This window comes from Theropithecus gelada, chromosome 15, assembly GCF_003255815.1.
Source record: "Theropithecus gelada isolate Dixy chromosome 15, Tgel_1.0, whole genome shotgun sequence".
Lineage (NCBI taxonomy): Eukaryota > Metazoa > Chordata > Mammalia > Primates > Cercopithecidae > Theropithecus > Theropithecus gelada.
The window spans coordinates 65,940,484-65,965,238 of NC_037683.1; the positions used below are offsets into that span (position 1 = coordinate 65,940,484).

The 24,755-nt window shown below is 35.8% G+C and overlaps 1 protein-coding gene across 2 annotated transcripts in view; it reads right to left on the reverse strand.

Moving 5' to 3' along the window:
• Positions 1 to 24,755, reverse strand: part of CCDC171 (coiled-coil domain containing 171) — a 398,142-nt gene that overhangs the window by 279,603 nt on the left and 93,784 nt on the right. For both annotated transcript variants that reach the window (XM_025359528.1, XM_025359526.1), the window contains one exon: positions 16,840 to 16,978. In XM_025359528.1, coding sequence (XP_025215313.1) covers positions 16,840 to 16,978 — 139 coding nt within the window. The remainder of the gene's footprint in view (positions 1 to 16,839; positions 16,979 to 24,755) is intronic.

Below are 24,755 nucleotides of genomic sequence, written 5' to 3' on the forward strand. Positions count from 1 at the left end.
AAAAAAAAAAAAAAAAAAAAAAAAAAAAAAAAAAATATCAAATAGAGAAAAATAAAAGGTAACTCGAGTTTTATTCACAGTGTGTTTTATAATTATAGGATATATCTATATATAATTTTTTAATTCAAATGGGATCATAATATACACACTATTATATTACTTTCTTTTCCATTCACAGTATGTTTCACATCTCTCCACGTCACAAACTTTTTTAGCTGTATAGTACTCCACTGGTCAGATATACCATAAATTAACTTAACCAGTCCCCCCTACTGCTAATATTTTTTAGGTTTTTGGCAGTTTTTTTGCTATTAGTGACAACACTACAATATACAATCTTATATATGCTCTTTTTATATTTTGCATGCACATTAAGTATATCTACTCTATAAATTCCTAGAAATAGATTTGATGAGGCAAAGGCAAACATACTGTTTTCAGACAATTAACAAATTACTCTCTAATCAGTTATACCAATGGATGGTATGAGTACCTATTTCCCAATATCTATCCAATAGTAGGCATTACCAACTTATTTAATGTACATTTACTTCATTTTAATTAAGATTAGCATCCTTTCATGTTCACTAGCCATCTATATTTTTTTCTGTGCATTGCCTGTTCATATCATGTGCCCATTTTTATATTATATCATTCATTTCTTCCTTAGTGATTTATAAAAGCGCTCTGTAACTTATAAAAGCAATCTTTTTGTTACATATTGCAAATCATTTTTTCTCATTTCTATTTGCCATCTTAAAACAAAATTATATTTTTCAAGCGATAAATATATTTATATTATATGTATTTTATATAAATATATTTATATAATACATATTCTTAAAACAAAATCATATTTTTCAAGTGATTGAGCGTGCAAATCAATAGCATGCTTTAGGACTTCTGAGTTTTGTGTCATATTTTCCTTTTACTCCAAGATGACAGAACAATTCCATTTTTCTTCCAGCGCTTTTTCATTTTCCTCTTTTATGGCTCTTTGATCAATCTAAAATTTGTTTAGTATAAGTAATGCGTCAGGGATTTAGTCATATTATTTATCATTATAATATAACAAGTTGTCTAGAAACTATTTGTGAGATAATCTATCTCTAAACATTGATTTGGCATACCAACATTATCATATATCAAATTCTCATACATACTGATAGCCATTTTTGAACTCTACTCTGTTTCATTGCTTTCTCCATTATTTTGTCAGTAACAAACTCTTAATTGTGGTGACTTTATATATTTTTTTAAACTTGACTGAGACATAATTGACATAACATACAACTCACCCAATTAAAGTGTTAAATTTAATGTGTTTAGTATTTTCACAGGGTTGTACAACCATAACCACAATCTAAATTTAGAAGTGTTGTCCCTACGAAAAGATGTGCCACACCCACTGACTCTCACTCCCCATTCTCCCACCACTACCCCCAAGGCCTAAAGAATCACCATTCTCATTTTTTTTTGTTTTTCTTGTTTTGAGACGGAGTTTCCCTCTGTCGCCCAGGCTGAAGTCAATTCATTCTTCGGTGTTTGAATGTGGATATCCAGTTCCCTCAACACCATGTGTTGAAAAATACGATTCATTCTCCCACTGAATTGACCTGACACCCTTTTTGAAAACCAACTAGCCGGGTGCAGTAGCTCACGCCTGTAATCCCAGCACTTTGGGAGGCCGAGGCGGGTGGATCATGAGGTCAGGAGATCGAGACCATCCTGGCTAACACGGTGAAACCCCGTCTCTACTAAAAATACAAAAAAAAATTAGCCGGGCTTGGTGGCGGGGGCCTGTAGTCCCAGCTACTCCGGAGGCTGAGGCAGGAGAATGGCGTGAACCCGGGAGGCGGAGCTTGCAGTGAGCCGAGATCAGCCACTGCACTCCAGCCTGGGAGACAGAGCAAGACTCTGTCTCAAAAAAAAAAAAAAAGAAAGAAAACCAACTAAACATAATCGTGAGGGATTTTTTTCTAGATTCTCAATTCTGGTCCATTGATATACATGTAAATCATTATGCTAGTACCATACTATCTTGACTACTGTAGCTTTGTGGTTAGCTTTAAAATTGGAGCATGTTACTACTCCAACTTTATTCTTCTTTTTCAAGATTATTTTGGCTATTCAAAGTCCTTTATACTTCTTCTGAGACTGAGTGTCACTCTGTCACCCAGGCTAGAGTGCAGTAGTGTGATCTTCACTCACTGCAACCTCCAGCTCCTGGATTCAAGTGATTCTCATGCCTCAGCCTCCTGCGTAGCTGGAACTACAGACACGTGCCATCGCACCCGGCTAATTTTTGTATTTTTAGTAGAGACAGGGTTTCACCATGTTGGCCAGGCTGGTCTCAAACTCCAGACCTCAATTGATCCACCTGCCTCGGCCTCCCAAAGTGCTGGGATTACAGGCATGAGCCACTGTGCTGGGCCCCCTTATATTTCCATTATGTATTTTAGAATCTACTTGTTAATTTCTGCAAAAAGACAACTAAAAGTTCATTGGTGTTACAAGGGTAAACATAGCTCTCTTCCAAAAAGTCAACTGAGATTTTGATGGAGATTGCATTAAACCATCAATTTGGGGAATACTAACATCTTACCAGTATTAACTATTACATGAACGTGAGAAATTTTTCATTTCAACCTTGTTTAATTTCTTTCCATGATAAATTGCAGTTTTTCAGCAGACAACTTTTATGCGTCTTTTGTCAAATTCTTCCTAAGTATTACATTCTTTATTATTTTATTGTCAATAGAATTGTTTCCTTAATTTTATTTTTGGATTGCTCATTGCTAGTTACAGAAATACAACTGCTTTCCTAAATGGATCTTGTATTGTATCCTACAACTCTGCTAAACTAATTAGCTCTAATAATTTTCTGTGTGTATGTGGATTCCTTAGGATTTTCTAATATATCCAGGATTACATCATCTGCAAATAGACAATTCACTTCTTCCTTTCCAAAACCGACGCCTTTCATTTCTTTTTCTTGCCTAACATCATTAGCTAGAACCTCCAGTAAAATGTTGAAGAGAGATGGTGAGAGTGTGCATCCTTGTCTTATTCCTAATCTTATGGTGAAAGTATTCAGTCTTTCACCATTAACTGTGATGTCAGATGTAGGTTTTCCATAGATGCTCTTCATGAGGATGAGGAGGAAGTTTCCTTCTATTCTTAGTTTGTTGAGCATTTTTATCATAAAAGGATGCTGCATTTTATCAAATGTTTTTCTGTGTCTATTGAGATCATTTGGCTTCCATCATTTTTTTTTTATTATTATATTTTAAGTTCTAGGGTACGTGTGCACAACGTACAGGTTTGTTACATATGTATACATGTGCCATGTTGGTGTGCTGCACCAATTAACTCGTCATTTACATTAGGTATATCTCCTAATGCTATCCCTCCCCCTCCACCCCACAACAGGCCCCAGTATCTGATGTTCCCCTTCCTGCGTCCAAGTGTTCTCATTGTTCAATTCCCACCTATAAGTGAGAACATGCAGTGTTTGGTTTTCTGTCCTTGAGATAGTTGGCTGAGAACGATGGTTCCCAACTTCATCCGTGTCCCTGCAAAGGACATGAACTCATCCTTTTTTATGGCTGCATAGTATTCCATGGTGTATATGTGCCACATTTTCTTAATCCAGTCTATCATTGATGGACATTTGGGTTGGTTCCAAATCTTTGCTATTGTGAATAGTGCCGCAATAAACATACATGTGCATGTGTCTTTACAGCAGCATGATTTATAATCCTTTGGGTATATACCCAGTAATGGGATGGCTGGATCAAATGGTATTTCTAGTCCTAGATCCCTGAGGAATTGCCACACTGTCTTCCACAATGGTTGAACTAGTTTACAGTCCCACCAACAGTGTAAAAGTGTTCCTATTTCTCCACATCCTCTCCAGCACCTGTTGTTTCCTGACTTTTTAATGATCACCATTCTAACTGGTGTGAGATGGCATCTCGTTGTGGTTTTGATTTGCATTTTTCTGATGGCCAGTGATGATGAGCATTTTTTCATGTGTCCATTGGCTGTATAACTGTCTTATTTTGAGAAGTGTCTTTTCATATCCTTTGCCCACTTGTTGATGGGTTTTTTTTTTCCTGTAAATTTGTTTGAGTTCTTTGTAGATTCTGTATATTAGCCCTTTGTCAGATGAGTAGATTGCAAACATTTTCTCCCATTCTGTAGGTTGCCTGTTCATTCTGATGGTAGTTTCTTTTGCTGTGCAGAAGCTCTTTAGTTTAATTAGATCCCATTTGTCAATTTAGACTTTTGTTGCCATTGCTTTTGGTGTTTTAGTCATGAAGCCCTCACTCATGAGTACGTCCTGAATGGTATTGCCTAGGTTTTCTTCTAGGACTTTTATGGTTTTAGGTCTAACATTTAAGTCTTTAATACATCCTGAATTAATTTTTGTACAAGGTGTAAGGAAGGGATCCAGTTTCAGCTTTCTACATATGGCTACACAGTTTTCCCAGCAGGATTTGTTAAATAGGGAATCCTTTCCCCATATGTTGTTTTTGTCAGGTTTGTCAAAGATCAGATAGCTGTAGATGTATGGTATTATTTCTGAGGGCTCTATTCTGTTCCATTAGTCTCTCTCTCTGTTTTGGTACCAGTACCATGCTGTTTTGGTTAATGTAGCCTTGTAGTATAGTTTGAAGTCAGATAGCGTGACGCCGCCAGCTTTGTTCTTTTGGCTTAGGATTGACTTGGCAATGCGGACTCTTTTTTGGTTCCATATGAAATGTAAAGTAGTTTTTTCCAATTCTGTGAAGAAAGTCATTGGTAGCTTAATGGGGATGGCACTGAATCTATAAATTACCTTGGGCAGTATGGCCATTTTCATGATATTGATTCTTCGTATCCATGAGCATGGAATGTTCTTCCATTTGTTTGTGTCCTCTTTTATTTCGTTGAGCAGTGGTTTGTAGTTCTCCCTGAAGAGGCCCTTCACATCTCTTGTAAGTTGGATTCCTAAGTATTTTATTCTCTTTGAAGTAATTGTGAATGGGAGTTCTCTCATGCTTTGGCTCTCTGTTTGTCTGTTACTGGTGTGTAAGAATGCTTTTGATTTTTGCACATTGATTTTGTATCCTGATTTTGTATCCTGAAGTTGCTTATCAGCTTAAGGAGATTTTGGGCTGAGACGATGGGGTTTTCTAGATATACAATCATGTCATCTGCAAACAGGGACAATTTGACTTCCTCTTTTCCTAATGGAATACCCTTTACTTCTTTCTCCTACCTGATTGTCCTGGCCTGAACTTCCAACACTATGTTGAATAGGAGTGTGACAGAGGGCATCCCTGTCTTGTGCCGGTTTTCAAAGGGAATGCTTCTAGTTTTTGCCCATTCAGTATGGTATCGGCTGTGGGTTTGTCATAAATAGCTCTTATTATTTTGAGATACATCCCATCAAGTCCTAATTTATTGAGAGATTTTAGCATGAAGAGCTGTTGAATTTCGTCAAAGGCCTTTTCTGCATCTATTGAGATAATCATGTGGTTTTTGTTGTTGGTTCTGTTTACATGCTGGATTATGTTTATTGATTTGCATATGTTGAACCAGCCTGACATCCCAGGGATGAAGCCCACTTGATCATGGTGGATAAGCTTTTGATGTGTTGCTGGATTCGGTTTGCCAGTATTTTATTGAGGATTTTTGCATCGATGTTCATCAGGTATATTGGCCTAAAATTCTTTTTTTTGTTGTGTCTCTGCTAGGCTTTGGTATCAGGATGATGCTGGCCTCATAAAATGAGTTAGGGAGGATTCCCTCTTTTTCTATTGATCAGAATAGTTTCAGAAGGAATGGTACCAGCTCCTCCTTGTACCTCTGGTAGAATTCGGCTGTGAATCTGTCTGGTCCTGGACTTTTTTTGGTTGGTAGGCTATTAATTATTGCCTCCATTTCAGAGCCTGTTATTGGTCTATTCAGATATTCAACTTCTTCCTGGATTAGTTTTGGGAAGGTGTATGTGTCAAGAAATTTATCCATTTCTTCTAGATTTTCTAGTTTATTTGCGTAGAGGTGTTTATGGTATTCTCTGATGATAGTTTGTATTTCTGTGGGATCGGTGGTGATATCCCCTTTATCATTTTTTATTGCGTCTATTTGATTCTTCTCTCTTTTCTATTAGTCTTGCTAGCAGTCTACCAATTTTGTTGATCTTTATGAAAAAACAGCTCCTGGATTCACTGATTTTTAGACTGGCAAATTGGATAAAGAGTCAAGACACATCAGTGTGCTGTATTCAGGAAACCCATCTCACGTGCAGAGACACACATAGGCTCAAAATAAAGGGATGGAGGAAGATCTACCAAGCAAATGGAAAACAAAAAAAAGGCAGGGGTTGCTATCCTAGTCTCTGATAAAACAGACTTTAAACGAACAAAGATCAAAAGAGACTAAGAAGGCCATTACATAATGGTAAAGGGATCAATTCAACAGGAAGAGCTAACTATCCTAAATATATATGCACCCAATACAGGAGCACCCAGATTCATAAAGCAAGTCCTTAGAGACTTACAAAGAGACTTAGACTCCCACACAATAATAATGGGAGACTTTAAAACCCCACTGTCAACATTAGACAGATCAACGAGACAGAAAGTTAACAAGGATATCCAGGAATTGAACTCAGCTCTGCACCAAGCGGAGCTAATAGACATCTACAGAACTCTCCACCCCAAATCAACAGAATATACATTCTTCTCAGCACCACATCGCACTTATTCCAAAACTGACCACATAATTGGAAGTAAAGCACTCCTCAGCAAATGTAAAAGAACAGAAATTTTAACCAACTGTCTCTCAGACCACAGTGCGATCAAACTAGAACTCAGGATTAAGAAACTCACTCAAAACTGCTCAACTACATGGAAACTAAACAACCTGCTTCTGAATGACTACTGGGTAAATAATGAAATGAAGGCAGAAACAAAGATGTTCTTTGAAACCAATGAGAACAAAGACACAACACACCAGAATCTCTGGGACACATTTAAAGTAGTGTGTAGAGGGAAATTTATAGCACTAAATGCCCACAAGAGAAAGCAGGAAAGATCTAAAATTGACACCCATCATTTATTACATTAGTTGATTTTCAGGTGTTAAACTAGTATTATATTCCTGAGATAAATCCCACTTGATCATGGTGTAGTATCTTTTTTATATCTTGCTGGATTCAGCTTGCTAGTATAGTTTTGAGAATTTTAGCATCTACATTCAAAAGGGATACTAGTCTGCAGTTTTCTTTTGGTATATATGGCTTTTGTATCAAGGTAATAATACTGACTTCACAGAATGATATGGGAAGTGTTATCTCTGCTTCTATTTTTGAAAAAAATTACGAAGAATTGGTGGTAATTGTTCTTAAACATTTAAATAAATTTACCAGTGAAGCTATCTAGGCCTGGGCTTTTCTTTGTGGGAGTTATTTTGATTACTAATCCAATCTCTTGTGATTTTTTTTACTTTGCATTTTGATATTCTAAGACATCTTGCTATAGCATTGACTTTCTCTTTTTTTTTTTTTTTTTTTTGAGATGGAGTCTCGCTCTGTTGCCCAGGCTGGAGTGCAATGGCACCACCTCAGATCACCACAACCTCCGCCTCCCGGGTTCAAGCGATTCTCCTGCCTCAAACTCCCAAGTAGTTGGGACTAGAGGCATGCGCCACCATGCCCTGCTAATTTTTGCATTGTCAGTAGAGACGGGGTTTCACTATGTTGACAAGACTGGTCGCGAACTCCTGACCTCGTGATCTGCCTGCCTTGGCCTCCTAAGTGTTAGGATTACAGGGTTAAGCCACTGTGCCCAGCCAATTTTATATTTCTTCTTAACCAGTTTTGGTAATTTGTGTCTTTCTAGATATTTGTCCATTCTAAATTATCTAATTTGTTGGCATACAGTTTTTCAGAGTATTCTCTTACAATTATTTCTATTTCTGTGTGGTCAGTAGTTATATCCCCCTTTCATTCATGATTTCAATAATTTGAATCTCTTCTCTTTATTTTTATGAGTGTAACTAAGCGTTATCAATTTAGTTATCTTTTCAAAGAATCAACTTTTGGTTTCACTGATTTCCTCTATTTTTTAAAAATTCTCTATTTTATTTCCTTGTTAGTCTTTACTGTTTCTTTTCTTCCACTTGTTTTGGGTTTAGTTTGCTCTTCTTTTTCTCTTTTCTTACCATGAAATGTTAGATTACTGATTTGAGAATTTTTTTTTTTAAGAGACGGGGGTCTCGCTATGTTGCCCAGGCTGACCTCAAACTCCTGGACTCAAGAAACCCACCTCAGCCTTCCTAGTAGCTAGGAACTGCAGGCATGGACAACCGTGCCCCACTATTTTTTTTTAATATAGATGACTATGGCTATAAGTTTCCATCTTAAGCATAGTGTTAGCTGCATCCCACAAAGTTTGGTATGTTGTCTTTTTATTTCACTGATCTCAAAGTGTTTTCTAATTCCTTTGTGATTTCTTTTAGACTTGTTGGTTATTTAGGAGTGCGTTATCTAATTTTCACATATTTGTGAATTTTTCCTCTGTTGCCTTCTGTTATTGATTTCTAATTTGATTTCATTATGGTCAGAGAAGACACTTTGTATGATTTCAATCCTTTTAAATTTATTGAGGCTTGTTTCATGGCCTAGCATATGATCTTTCCACAAGAATATTTCACGTACACTTGAGAAGAATGTGTGTTCTTTTGCTAATGGGTGTGGTGTTCTATAGATATCTGTAAGGTCTAATTTGTTTACAGTACTGTTGAGTCTTCTATTTATTTGTTGATATTCTTCCTTGTTGTTCTACCCATTACTGAAAGTGGGGTACTGAAGCCCCGAAATATTATTGTTGTCTATTTCTCCCTTCAATTATGTCAGGTTTTTCTTCAAATAGTTTGGAGCTCTGTTGTTGGGTGTACACAAGTTTATAACTGTTAGATCGTTCTGGTGGATTGACCCTTTTAACAACATGAGGTGTCCCTCTTTATCTCTAGTAACATTTTTATTCTAAAGTCTATTTTGTCTGCCGTCAGTACATCCACTCCAGTTCTTTTTTTTTCAATTGGGTGCATGGTATATTTTTTCCATCCTCTGCTCTTTTGATACATATATTATCTTTTTTTTTTTTTTTTTTTTTTTTTTTGAGACAGAGTCTTGCTCTGTCGCCCAGGCTAGAGTGCAGTGGCGCGATCTCGGCTCACTGCAAGCTCTTCCTCCCGGGTTCACGCCATTCTCCTGATACATATATTATCTTTAATGCTCATCGAAAACCCTGCATAACTGAGATTGTTAGCACCATTTTACAAATGAGCAAATGGATCCAGAGGAAGAATATCACTAAAGTCACACAACTAAAATGAGATAGGCCTGGGATTAAAACCCAGATCAATATGCCTCCAAAATTTATGTTCTTTCTATTATGCCAGCTGACTGAAGTCCCCATTAATACCAAGGTATAAAAATTTACAGGAATATATGTCTAGAAAGCCAAATAAACTGCATACTTGGAGTGAGCTTAACATCAAGGTTCAATTAAATTCCTAGTTCAAAAATAATTCTCTTTCAAGTATAGGGCTCAATCTTAACCAAAATATGAGCTAATATTTCCACACTTTAAATATTAAATTTATTACAATTTAAGATCAAAATTAGGGTCAAACTAGGCAGAAAATATTGAATAGTGTAAAATTTTTCAAAGAGCAAAAAAGAGATTTACCCACTCATCAGGCTTAAAAAGAAGCTAATGTTCATCTACCTGAAAATTACTATTACATTTATAATTATTAATATTATAATTTTCACATCATTCTACAGAGATGTCTGGCTAATAGTCTTACAAATAATATAGCCAGTAGGCAGTTAGCTTAAATTTAATAATTACATTATTAACTTGTTTTACAGTTGATAAGTTTTTTTTCCTAACAAATTGTTTCAGTTTTATTAATGAAGCTTCCACTCTTCACACATACAGTAAAAGTGTCAGGATTTTGTTTTGTTTTTTAAGTGCTGGATTGTGGTTATATTCATCTTTTTTTTTTTTTTTTTTTTTTTGAGACAGGGTCTCACTTTGTGCCTCAGGCTAGCGTGCACTGGCATAATCATGGCTCACTGCAGTCTCAACCTCCCAGGCTCAAGTGATCCTCCCATCTCAGTCTCCCAAGTAGCTGAGAACTACAGGCACATGCCACCATGCCAGGTAATTTTTAAATTTTTTTTGTAGATATGGGAGTCTCACTACGTTTGTAGCTCAGGCTGGTCTCAAACTCCTGGGCTCAATCTTCCTCCCATTTCAGACTCTCAAAGTGCTGGGATTATAGGTGTCAGCCACCACAACTGGTCTATGCTTCTATTCAAATTTTGTTCCCAAAGCTGCTAGTTCTCTTAACAACCTTTTAATATACAAGGAATTTGAGAATGAAAACAGAATCCATTAGCTAAATAAACAAAACTGTTGAGCTGAAAACAAAGTACTAATTGAAGATAAAATATAGTTTCTACTTTTTTATTAATATATTTTGTCATGTGACATAAAGAATAAGTTTAGGTTAATGATAAATTGTTGACTCAACAAACGCTATAATTCTAAAGATACTCAGAAATTTAAAAGAACTGTAGGATAAAGGGACTCACTTCTTTGCCTCAGACAAAACTCACACATGGAATGCATTGCCCTAGGATTACAGGTCCCATAATGCTATGCTGGCTAACCAGATAATGTTTAGATGAGCATTTACTCACCACCCAACATGACCCAAGGACTACTTTAGATGCCGTGATGAATCTACAACCAGTGTAAACAGAGGACTAAAAATACCAAATTATTCAAAAAAAGTTCAGAAAATGTTGTGATTGACAAATATTAATGTATTATGAAAGAGCAGTCAATGTTGGTTAAAAAGTATCTTTAATCAGAAAGAAAAATGAAATAACAAACAACCTTTATTTGCACCTTGGGATACTATACCTCTCACACTGCTGAATTGAATGCATTTCTGGCTTAATCTAACATGTCATTCTTTTTTATTTGTTTCATAATCATCCTCTCTTTTCATGATCCTTCAAAACCTCATCCCTCACTTTTTTGCTCACTCAACATGAGTATCACAAATAGAAAGGCATGTAAATAAAAATTTCTATTGCGAGCCTTTGAAGAAACATATAAAAACTATATATAAATATTTATATTTAAAAATTGGTAAATGGGTCTTACTGATCTGCTATGGAAAAAGTTGACTCAAGTCATAAATAACAATAAAAACAATGAACGGCAATTTTAATAAGGTTAAAAATAATAGAAAAAACAAATAGGTTAAAAAAAGGCTTTAGTCAATGGGTATTTTTTTTTAATGAAACAAGCATTTTAGATATAGGTTGAACTTTTGCAACTAATATATAGTGCTTATAATTTCTGAACATTTTTGAACTCAAGTAAAACTTTTACGTTTTTTATTTAAATATATGTTAAGCAATTATGAAGAAATTCTAAGTGAAAACAAGGAAGCATCAGAGCCTATAATCTTCATTACATACTTTTACCCTTACAGCTCACCTTTTCATCATATCTTGTACCTAGTTACCATTATATGCACAATGCATTTGTATGGGCTTAAGGAGCTCTGGATAGCTTTTGTTATCATCACCATCAGCAGCTTGTCCCTGATCATATTAATGATAGCTAGTCTCTTAGTTCCCTACCACCTTGTTTACCTATGCCGCTTCCAAGGATGTCAGTATTCCATGATCCCACTTGCTTATCTCACATAATGAAATGTTACCCATCTGTACTTAGCTTTAACAATCAGTTTATTTTTCAGCAGGTGCTACCTTTCAATCTGAATAGGGGCCTTAACATACAAACATCTCTCTCGTGATCTCTTGCTCTCTCTCTCTCTCTCATACACATACGTACACAATACCATTTTATTTTTTCCCAGGTGAAAAATGAGATTTGGATTTTCAAAATTTACTAATTTGCATAGAAAGAAATTTCAAAAGGCTTAATGCAAAAGTTTTATGCCTATACCATAAATTTAGGAAGTCAGCCTCCTAAAAGGAATATTTAAATACACAAAGACACATACGCGATGAATATTATTTATTAGAATTAAAACTTAAGGGCCACTAAAAGAAACGGAAAGTGATATTTATATTAGCAAAAACAATGCCCATCTATAAATACTACTCCTATTCTTGGTGCAAAACAAGAATCAATCATTTTTTATTAAAAATTTGGAATAGCATATTTATTAGCCCATTAGTTTTGAAAACCTCCTACAAAATCAGAAACATGTTCTTCTAAAGCAAACCTAATAGTTCATTGGAAGTAAAAATATTATCAAGAAATATTACCTTCACCACAAAGCATAACCATCAAAACACTTTCCAAAATCATATTTAATGCTGGCAATCATTATTATTATACAATCAGTTAAGCCCCCAAAAGTATTGGGAAAAAATATACACTTGACCATTTTCAATCACAAGTTCTTTAGAGAATAAAACATTCTTTGAGCAAAACCTCATGAGAACTAGAATTCCCTTTTCAATATAAAGTCTCTCCTAGAGCTGTAACTAAATATTACTGAGTGGCAGAAAAACAAATCTCAAGAAATGACGGACTCAAGAAAATTTCATTGAAGAAAGCACAGAGCAAGTTCTAATAATACCAATTTGAAAATGAAAGCTCCCCTGCTTCAAGAGAAGCAGATATAAAAACTCACAGTAATGTCTAAAAGACCCAGCTGGATCTGTTGAGCCTCAGATGGACTTTAATAAGCATGATCACTAAGCGCCTTAAACTAGAAATTCAGTTTTATTTAGTAGTTGATTAAATCATTATTAAATTCATAGATTTTGAAACAGCTCAATTTCCAATCAAAATTTTTTATAGTCAAATTCTGTCAAGTTTCATATTCTGTGTTCACATCTTCACGTAAACATGAAAATAAATTTGTTAAGTCCTTGGATGTCCTATGTTGAAATCCTACTAATTCTATGACATCCAAAATAATAATTATATACCATTAATTTATTAGTTGTATCTTTTAAATCTATACATTGAATAAAAGTAATTTCATCAATATAAAAGTATAATTAGAATACAAAGAAATGATAAATGTTTGAGATAATATAGCAATTACCCAGATCTGATCACTTTATGTTACATATATCAAAACATCACAGTGTACCCTACAAATACGTGTTAATACAATTATTTTGTGTCATTTAAAAATAAATAAAGTACAATTAAAGTTGGCAGGTTTATATTTATTAAAAACCCACAAAAGACAACATACTCAGTTTAGAGTTTTCCAAAATTATGTTTTATATTTATATAATATCTCTCTCGAAACAGGGGAGCTATCACTGTCCAAGTAGTTTATTAAGACTTTCTTTATCCTGGGCTAGATGATCTCTAAAGCCTCTAACAGCTCTGCTGCTGTATCTAGCCCAGGATACAGCATAAGGCTATGCTGTACTAACACATACAAAGTTATTTGTAAGTCTCAAAATTCCTCAAGTCTTTGTATCTTATTAATAACACCTTGATCTCACGAGTAAACCTACAGAGGATGGTGACTTTAACTTTCTTTTGCAATGTAACAGAGAAAATAAAGACCAAGACTTAAATAATGACTATGAACCTGACCTAAACTAGAAAACAAGCTGGTACCTCAAAGGGGAAGAAAACTTACCTGTCGGTAATTTATGCTTCCCATCTATAGTCTGTAAAATACTAAAACTATTATGCTCAAAAGAAATATAACGGTGGAAAAGACACACTAGGGTATGTAAAATCATGGCATGTCATTAAAGCAATTTCATTTCTAAAAGCAAAAGGGAAAATCTTCCTCATAAGTCATTCTCTCTTCAGTCAACAACAATTATGAATTCAAAGCACAAATAACAGCAAGACTGTGAATGCAGAACTAGAAAAACTTCATTTCTTAGGGCTTAAAATTTTAATTTGGCAGAAACACCTTTCAAGAGAAATTTTTCAAGCCTTCTTTCCCCCAAAGGCCACTAATCTACTGAGAAAAGTCAATAAAGGAATATGTACAAGAAAAAATATATTTAGGAAAAGTGATAGAATAGTAATTTATAAAAAGAAAAACATTGTACTTACTATTTAAAGACATTTTCATTAAACAGGTCTTAAATTTCATATTATGGACAGGTAAAGAAATAGAGAACAACAGCTCTAATAAGCACAAAACAGAAAAGTTAAAAGAAAGCTAACAGGGAAGAAGAAAGAAGAGAAAGATGGAAGAAAATAAGACACAAAGCTATGAGTTTAAGAGAGATGAAAAAATTAAGAGGAACATATTAACGGTCTGAGCCACATAAATTGTACATCACTTAGTCTGGCAACCTGAGTAAGTTTTTCAAACAACTCATTCGGCAAGGAACTATTACATTATTCACAGATCTGCAACTGCTTTTAGCAATCCATCAAGCTTTGAAGAAACAGCCTACAATTTTCAGCATCATTATCAAAACAGTAGTGTTTAATGGGTTAATACAAAGAATACAATGAGCGCAGAGGGTCCCAACAGGCAAACATAGGTTGCTGGTGAGCTGTCACTTGCATTATTTGAGACCATATATTACTTTGTAAAAGTTTTAGAAAAAAAAATCTGTTGGTACCAAGTAAATTTTCTTAATCACTAAATATGCATATGCTCTGTGGTGAGTTAAACCAGTCTCATTTTATTTTTGTATCTACTCATTAAAGTGCTAGAAAACTAGAATTAGGAAAATTCATGCAACCTATATTGGTGAATATGTCTTAACTCTTGCATTCTTAGTTATAACCCTGGCTTATTTTCCAAACTATTCAGTACAATATCTAATAAGCAAGCAGACCAAATGCAGTACTCAGCTCAACGACCCTGACATATTTTTCTCCACTACTGATTCAACCTCCTGAACTAGGAGGTAAGAGTTAAAACAGCCAACGAAATTTAAGATGACACATTACAGTGAACAGATGCTAAAGTAGACTACACAGAGGGCTCTTAACTTTCTAAAACATCACATTCAAAATACTAAACTGCAAACTGATTTCTAGAACAAGCAATGATATCAATTTCCTGAATAAGAACACAGCAAATATCTTGAGATAAATGGAAAATATATATAATATTGGATCATCTGACAAAACAATGAAGAGTTTTAACTATATCCCATTATTAGCTTTTGATTCGGGCAGCACTGATTTGGTGACCAAATCCTAGTATAACCCAGGGTCCACCTTTTTTGAGGAGAATAATAGCCATTGTCCTCAATAACTAAATCACTAAAACTTTTGGAATATAACTGAAAGTGAAGTAGTCAAGCCTCTGAGGAAAGTATATACGTGTAGAACAAAACAAAGAAGTAATACGGTATTACCATAAACTTTACACCCTCCCTGGTGGGTCCCCCAGCAAACTGCAGAGAAGAGGATTCTGCATCAACCAAATAAATCCATCGAACAAATGTTTATTGAGTCAAGTACTATAGTGGAATCTAGGTATGTAAAATGAAGTAAGCTAACCTGAATGCATTCATATCCTCTTGGGAGACATAATACACATCAAATTTCGGTGAGTATTATGATAAAGATGCTGAACTAAGTACTAAAGAAATACTGTTGAGGAGGCACAGAATTTTAATTTAAGGGGGATGACAGTGGGGAAGACAGAATCACAGAAAGCTTCACAGATTGCAAGATATCAGAGCTGGGCATCACAGGATGTATAGAAATCTGTCAATGGCAACAAAAAGGAGTATTTTAGTCACTGCAGGTCAAAGAAACGAAAAACCTGAATAAAAATAGGAATATATGAAAAGATGTGTTTAGATCAAGTGCAGTGGTTCATACCTTAATTCCAGCATTTTGGGAGGCCAAGACAGGAGGACCACTTGAGGCCACTTGTTTGGTGCCAGCCTGGCCAACACAGCGAGACCTCATCTCTGTAAAAAAAATTTTAAACCAGCCAGGCACAGAGGCACACATCTGCAGTCTCAGCTACTCAGGGGGCTGAGGCAAGAGGAGCGCTTGAGCCCAGGAGTTGGAGATTACAGTAAGCTAGGGTTGCACCACTGCACTCTAGCCTGGGCAACAGAGTGAATGAAATCCCATCTTTAAAAAAAAAAAAAGAAAAGAAAAAAATGTGTTTAGAAAACAAGGAACACTATAATGAAGCTAAAGCAAGACAGATAGAGGACAAAGGCAAAAGAAGAGGGTAGAAAAGTTAACATGAAGACAAAAGGAAAAGGTCCTGAGATTACACGACAAGAAACTGGCTGTTATTTCAAAAACAACAGGGAGACACTGACATGCTGATGCGTTTTGAATAAAGAGAGGTTGACAAAAACAGATCAATATTTTGCAAAGATAAATTTGGTTATTGTGTAAAAGCTAGACTACTGGAGAATGGAGAGAGAGTGATCAGGTACAAAACAATTACAAAAGGAAGTCTTTGAAATCATCAGATGTGTTCATTACAAACCCCAATCACCCTTAATCTAAGTAACACTGTTTTATGTACGATAAAAAAATGAAAACATTTGAATAGATTTTTGAAAATTCCATAATTCAGAGTTTTTACTAGTTGAGTTAGTTTCCCCCAATTATTCCAAATCAGAGAGATTTCATTATGTGTATCTTTGATGTAATCAGCATTTCCAGTTTTGGAAATTTTGTCACTAAAATAACTTTTATACTATTATCTCATGGAATGTGGTGAGGAAAAACAACGCTGCTATACATCAACTACGACCCAGTAAAGTGATTGCCATAGGGTTTCCTTTTTTATTCTTACCATTACTAGTTCTTCCTGTAACTCACTGCAACTTTTTTCATTATACTGGAGTCTCTTTGAGAGGTCTATAATTACTTTCTTCTGTTCCTCGATCTCTTCATTTAGTTTCTTGTTTTTGGAGAAATACTCTCTTTCTAATCTGAAAAGTTAAAGTGTCAGAGCAGGTTTTTCAAACATGCTTATATCAACTGATATTACACACCTTTAAGACATATGGCAGACGTACTACATATCATGTGTTCATGCTAAAAGACTTTTTAAGGCTGCCTTTCCTTTTTCAAACAAAAAGTACTGCATATTCTTAAATGAAAAACTTCAAAGCAATATTACTTCCCCTTTGATAGTAGGTATTTGTAGTATGCCCAAGGCTATAAGCAAAATAGATTTGGTTAGTGTTGATTTGGTTGCACCGTCATTTTTGATGAGCAAAACCCACCTACCATAGTTCAATTAGCTCAGAGACTATCTCAAGAATGAGAAAACAGTACTACCAAACAATTTTAAAATTAAAATACAACATTAAAAATGGAACAAACGTCTCACATCTGAATGTCCATGCAAGTAGAACCAGCGTGGTAGCTTGGAAAATCCAAAAGGAAGAATAATCAAAAATAATTCACATTCACTTTGAAGACATATGAATTTCTTTTCAAAGGATTCACCTTCCTATTTAAGTTTTGCTCAGAAAGGCCAGGTGCAGCTGCTCACAACTGTAATCCCAGCACTTTGGCAGTCCATGGCAGGAGAATCATTTGAAGCCAGGAGTTTAAGATCAGCCTGGGCAACAAAAGAAGACTCCATTTCTACAAAATAATTTAAATATCAGCCAGGCACAGTGGTGTGTGTCTGTAGTTCCAAACTCTCAGGAGGCTGAGGAAGGAGGACTGCCTGAGCCCAGGAGTTCAAGGTTGCAGTGAGCTATGATTGTGCCACTGTACTCAGTCTAGGTAACAGATTGAGATCCCATCTCTTATATATATATAAGACTCACACACACATAATATATACACACACATGGCTGTGTGTGTGTGCATATATATAGATAGATAGATAGAGAGAGAGAGAGAGAAATGAACAAGGCCTCCAAGAAATACGGGCCTATGTGAAAAAACCAAACGTGCATTTGATTGGTTCACCTGAAAGTGACGGGGAGAATGCAACCAAGTTGGAAAACACTCCTCAGGATATTATCCAGGAGAACTTCCCCAACCTAGAAAGGCAGGCCAACATTCAAATTCAGGAAATACAGAGAACACGACAAAGATACTTCTCGAGAAGAGCAACCCCAAGACACATTATTCTCAGATTCACCAAGGTTGAAATGAAGGAAAAAATGTTAAGGGCAGCCAGAGAGAAAGATCAGGTTACCCACAAAGGGAAGCCCATCAGACTAAGAGCACATCTCTTGGCAGAAACCCTACAAGCCAGAAGATAGTGGGGGGCCAATATTCAACATTCTTAAAGAAAAGAATTTTCAACCCAGAATTTCATATTCAACCAAACTAAACTTCATAAGTGAAGGAGAAATAAAATATTTTACAGACAAGCAAATGAGAGATTTTGTCACCACCAGGCCTGCCTTACAAGTGCTCCTGAAGGAAACAGTAAACATCGAAAGGAACTGGTACCAGCCACTGAAAAAAACATGCCAAATTGTAAAGACCATCAATGCTATGACGAGCCTGCATCAATTTACGGGCAAAATAACGAGCTAACATCATAATGACAGGATCAAATTCACACATAATAATATTAACCTTAAATGTAAATGGGCTAAATGCCCCAAGTAAAAGACACAGACTGTCAAATTGCATAAAGAGTCAAGACCCATCGGTGTGTTGTACCCAGGAGACCCATCTCACATGCAGAGACACACATAGGCTCAAAATAAAGGGATGGAGGAAGATCTACCAAGCAAATGCAAAAAAAAAAAAAAAAAGCAGGAGTTGCAGTCCTAGTCTCTGATAAAACAGATGTTAAACCAACAAAGATCAGAAGAGACAAAGAAGGCCATTACATAATGGTAAAGGGATCAATTCAACAAGAAGAACTAACTGTCCTACATACATATACAACCAATACAGGAGCACCCAGATTCATAAATCAAGTTCTCAGAGACTTACAAAGAGACTTAGACTCCCACACAATAATAATGGGATACTTTAAAACCCCACTGTCAACATTAGACAGATCAACGAGACAGAAGGTTAACAAGGATATCCAGGACATAAGCTCAGCTCTGGACCAAGTGGACCTAATAGACATCTACAGAACTCTCCACCCCAAATCAAAACAATATACATTCTTCTCAACACCGCATCGCACTTATTCTAAAACTGACCACATAATTGGAAACAAAACACTCCTCAGCAAATGTAAAAGAACAGAAATCACAACAAACTGTCTCAGACCACAGTGCAATCAAATTAGAACTCAGGATTAAGAAACTCACTCAAAACCGCGCAACTACATGGAAAGTGAACAATCTGCTCCTGAATGACTTCTCAGTAAATAACAAAATGAAGTCAGAAATAAAGATATTATTTGAAAGCAATGAGAACGAAGACACAATGTACCAGAATCTCTGGGACACAGTTAAGGAAGTGTGTAGAGGGAAATTTATAGCACTAAATACCCACAACAGAAAGCAGGAAAGATCTAAAATCGACACCCTAACATCACAATTAAAAGAATTAGAGAAGAGCAATCAAATTCAAAAGCCAGCAGAAGGCAAGAAACAGTTAAGATTAGAGCAGAACAGAGGGAGATAGAGACACAAAAAAAACCCTTCAAAAAAATCAATGAAACCAGGAGCTGGTTTTTTGAAAAGATCAACAAAATAGATAGACTGCTAGCAATACTAATAAAGAAGAAAAGAGAGAAGAATCAAATAGATGCAATAAAAAATGATAAATGGGATATCACCACCAATCCCACAGAAATACAAACTACCATCAGAGAATACTATAAACACCTCTATGGAAATGAACTAGAAAATCTAGAAGAAATGGATAAATTCCTGGACACATACACCCTCCCCAAGACTAAACCAGAAAGAAGTTGAATCTCTGAATACACCAACAACAGGTTCTGAAATTAAGGCAATAATTAATAGCCTATGAACCAAAAAAAAAAAGCCCAGGACTGGACAGTTTCACAGTCGAGTTCTACCAGAAGTACAAACAGGAGCTGGTACCATTCCTTCTGAAACTATTCAAATCACTAGAAAAAGAGGGAATCCTCCTTAACTCATTTTACGAGGCCAGCATCATCCAGATGCCAAAGCCTGGCACAGACAACAAAAAGAGAGAATTTTAGACCAATATCCCTGATGAACATAGATGCAAAAATCCTCAATACAATTCTAGCAAACCAAATCCAGCAGCACATCAAAAAGTTTATCCACAAAGATCAAGTTGGCTTCATCCCTGGGACGCAAGGCTGGTTCAACATACGCAAATTAATAAATGTAATCCATCACATAAACAGAACCAACAACAAAAACCACATGATTATCGCAATAGATGCAGAAAAGGCCTTCGACAGAATTCAACACCCCTTCATGCCAAAAACTCTCAATGAACTAGGTAAGGATGGAACATATCTCAAAATAGTAACAGCTATTTATGACAAACCCACAGCCAATATCATACTGAATGGGCAAAAACTGGAAGCATTCCCTTTGAAAACCAACACACACAAGGATGCCCTCTCTCACCACTCCTATTCAACAAAGTGTTGGAAGTTCCAGCCAGGGCAATCAGGCAGGAGAAAAAAATAAAGAGTATTCGATTAGGAAAAGAGGAAGTCAAATTGTCCCTGTTTGCAGATGACATGATTGTATATTTAGAAAACACCATCGTCTCAGCCCAAAATCTCCTTAAGCTGATAAGCAACTTCAGCAAAGTCTCAGGATACAAAACTCAATGTGCAAAAATCACAAGCATTCTTATACACCAATAACAGACAGAGAGCCAAATCATGAGTGAAATCCCATTCACAATTGCTACAAAGAGAATAAAATACCTAGGAATCCAACTTACAAGGAATGTGAAGGACTTCTTCAAGAACTAGAAACCACTGCTCAGGAAATAAAAGAGGACACAGACAAATAGAAGAATATTCCATCCTCATGGGTAGGAATAATCAGTATCATGAAAATGGCCATACTGCCCAAGGTAATTTACAGATTCAATGCCATCGCCATCAAGCTACCAATGACCTTCTTCACAGAATTGGAAAAAACTACTTTAAAGTTCATATGGAACCAAAAAAGAACCTGCATGGCCAAGACAATCTTTAGCAAAAAGAACAAAGCTGGAGGCATCACGCTATGTGACTTTAAACTATACTACAAGGCTACAATAACCAAAACAGCATGGTACTGGTACCAAAACAGAGATATACACCAATGGAAAAGAACAGAGATCTCAGAAATAATACCACACATCTACAACTATCTGATCTTGACAAACCTGACGAAAACAAGATATGGGGAAAGGATTCCCTATTTAATAAATGGTGTTGGGAAAACTGGCTAGCCATATGCAGAAAGCTGAAACTGGATCCCTTCCTTACACCTTATACAAAAATTAATTCAAGATGGATTAAAGACTTAAATGTTAGACTTAAAACCATAAAAACCCTAGAAGAAAACCTAGGGAATACCATTCAAGACATAGGCATGGGCAAGGACTTCATGATTAAAACACAAAAAGCAATGGCAACAAAAGCCAAAATTGACAAATGGGATCTAATTAAACTAAAGAGCTTCTGCACAGCAAAAGAAACTACCATCAGAGCGAACAGGCAACCTACAGAATGGGAGAAAATTTTTACAATCTATCCATCTGACAAAGGGCTAATATACAGAATCTAGAAAGAACTTAAACAAATTTACAAGAAAAAAATCAAACAACCCCAACAAAAAGTGGGTAAAGGATACGAACAGACACTTCTCAAAAGAAGACATTCATGCAGCCAACAGACACATGAAAAAATGCTTATCATCACTGGTCATCAGAGAAATGCAAATAAAAACCACAATGAGATACCATCTCACACCAGGTAGAATGGCGATTATTAAAAAGTCAGGAAACAACAGGTGCTGGAGAGGATGTGGAGAAATAGGAACACTTTTACACTGTTGGTGGGACTGTAAACTAGTTCAACCATTGTAGAAGACAGTGTGGCGATTCCTCAAGATCTAGAACTAGAAATACCATTTGACCCAGCCATCCCATTACTGGGTATATACCCAAAGGATTATAAATCATGCTGCTATAAAGACACATGCACACATATGTTTATTGCGGCACTATTCGCAATAGCAAAGACTTGGAACCAACCCAAATGTCCATCAATGATAGACTGGATTAAGAAAATGTGGCACATATACGCTATGGAATACTATGCAGCCATAAAAAAGGATGAGTTCACATTCTTTGCAGGGACATGGATGAAGCTGGAAACCATCATTCTGAGCAAACGATCACAAGGACAGAAAACCAAACACCACATGTTCTCACTCACAGGTGGGAACTGAACAATGAGAACACATGTACTCAGGGCAGGGAACATCAAACACCGGGGCCTGGCCAGGGGTGAGGGGCTTGGGGAGGGATAGCATTATGAGAAAGACCTAATGTAAAGACCTAATGTAAACGACTTGATGGATGCAGCAAACCAACATGGCACATGTATACCTATGTAACAAACCTGCACGTTGCACACATGTATCCTAGAACTTAAAGTCTAAAAAAAATTAAAAATAAATTAAAAAAAAAAAAACTTGCCCAGACTGGAAGAAGTAGACAAAAGAGTCCAGGAGGAACCTCTCTTAGAAGAAATTTAAAATGATAGCATCTCTGAGGTGTAGGAACATGGGAGACTTTCGGTTCTGTTAATGTTTAGAAATAATTTAATAAGTGATTGGTTAATCACATAAACTAATACAGTTTAAAATGAGGCAATTATTAACTATTCTCATCTGTTGATTCTGCAAATATTTTCTGTTTTGTTTTTTTAGACAGCGTCTCACTTGGTCGCCCACGGTGAAGTACAGTGGCATGATCATAGCTCAGTGCAGCCTCGAACTCCTTGGCATAAGCAATCCTTATACCTCAGCCTCCCAAATAGCTGGGACTACAAACCTGCGCCACCACAAGCAATCTTCCCCCACCTCGGCCTCAAGCACTCCTCCCACCACAGCCTCCCAAAGTGCTGGGATTACAGGTATGAGCCACCACATCCAGCCCAATTCCATAAATCTATATTTAGCAGCTCTTATGTAACTTTCTAGGCATTGACAGACAGTAATAAACAAAACAAAGTTTCTTGTTACATAAGACAGACAATAAATAACAAAGAACACAATAAAATGTGCTATAAAAAAAAAGATGGGTTAACAAAAATTAAACTGTAGAAAAAATAAAGTATGCTGAACCCAAAAATATAACTCTATGGAAAGAATGGAAAGAGGGAAGGAGTAAGTGTCTGTGGTGTGGGAGAAGGATGTAATAGAGATATATAAGTAGAAGTCAATAGATATCTAAAGGCAGAAACTGAAAAAATGGCATACTATGCTTGTTATTTAGAAATATGAAATCAAATTTCAGAAGAAACAGCACTAAGACTTGAAAGTAGATGCATCAAAGGAGTATAAACTGATATTGGAGAGCAATGGGGCATGAAACTGTTGTTTTTCATGAGCCTAACAGTACCATTTTATTCATTAGACTGTGTACATGTATTAATTTGATAAAATCAAGATTTTAGTTAAAAATTACTATTACTCAAAAAATATAAAATTAAGTGCATCCGTCATTACACACACAATACACACACAGCTTTTTTTTTTGGGGGGGGGGGTACTATTTTATAAATAAAGGCCAAACTGTGTCCATTGAAATGGGGGAACACACCTTGCTATTGAGCATTCTGGTGGACCACCCAAAAAAGCTGACTCCTACCACGCTGCTAAACTCCCAACCAAGAGGGAGTAAGTGGGGCAAGAGTAGGGCAGGTAAAGGAGATGCCTCGTCTCTGATTTCTGATGGGAAAGGGCCAGGACTTAAAAGGTGGAGGATTTCGGCAAGAAAGGGAAGAGAGGAGAAGTAAGTCTGTAGCTAGGATGCCTTCTTTCCTACTGGAGTTCCATTCTTCTTTTTTTTTTTTTAAATACTTCAGCTAAGAATTTGACAATAACAGGCTATTTTAACAAATAGCCATCTTCGGACTATGTTTTACATACAATGTAAACAAAAATAGTGCTACTAAGTTACAATACTGTTGTTATGTTTATCCTTTTGGGTGATATATTTAGGAAACTAAATTCCTAAATATTGAGTCTAAGAAATAAATTTAGATGCAGTCCATTTAGTATGATATATTTGACTAATGATGTTTCAAATTAAATTTAAGTTTCAACTATACCTGAGGATTACTATGATCTCTTTCTCCCTACTATTGCCCAGCAATCAATTATCACAGCTAATGAAGACTTTACTATATTTGAAAATTCAGATGGTTAATGGGTACAAAAATCCAGCTAGATGGAAGTAACAGGATCTAGTGTTTGGTGGCACAACAGAGCAACTATAGTTAACAATAATTTATTACATATTTCAAAATAACTAAAAAAGTGGAATTGGAATGTTCCTAACATAAATAAATGATAAATGCCTGAGTTAATGGATAGCCCAGTTACCCTGATTTGATCATCACACATTGTATGCTTGTATAAAAATATCACATGTACCCTATAAACATGTACAACTATTATTTACCCATAATTAAAAAGAAAAAAAAAGTTCAAAAAGAAAACAAAAGATTATTGAAAAGCTTTAGTTTCATACTGTAAGTTTTAGATGGAAAAAATTTTACACTAAGAAATTTTGATTACAGAATGATGGAAT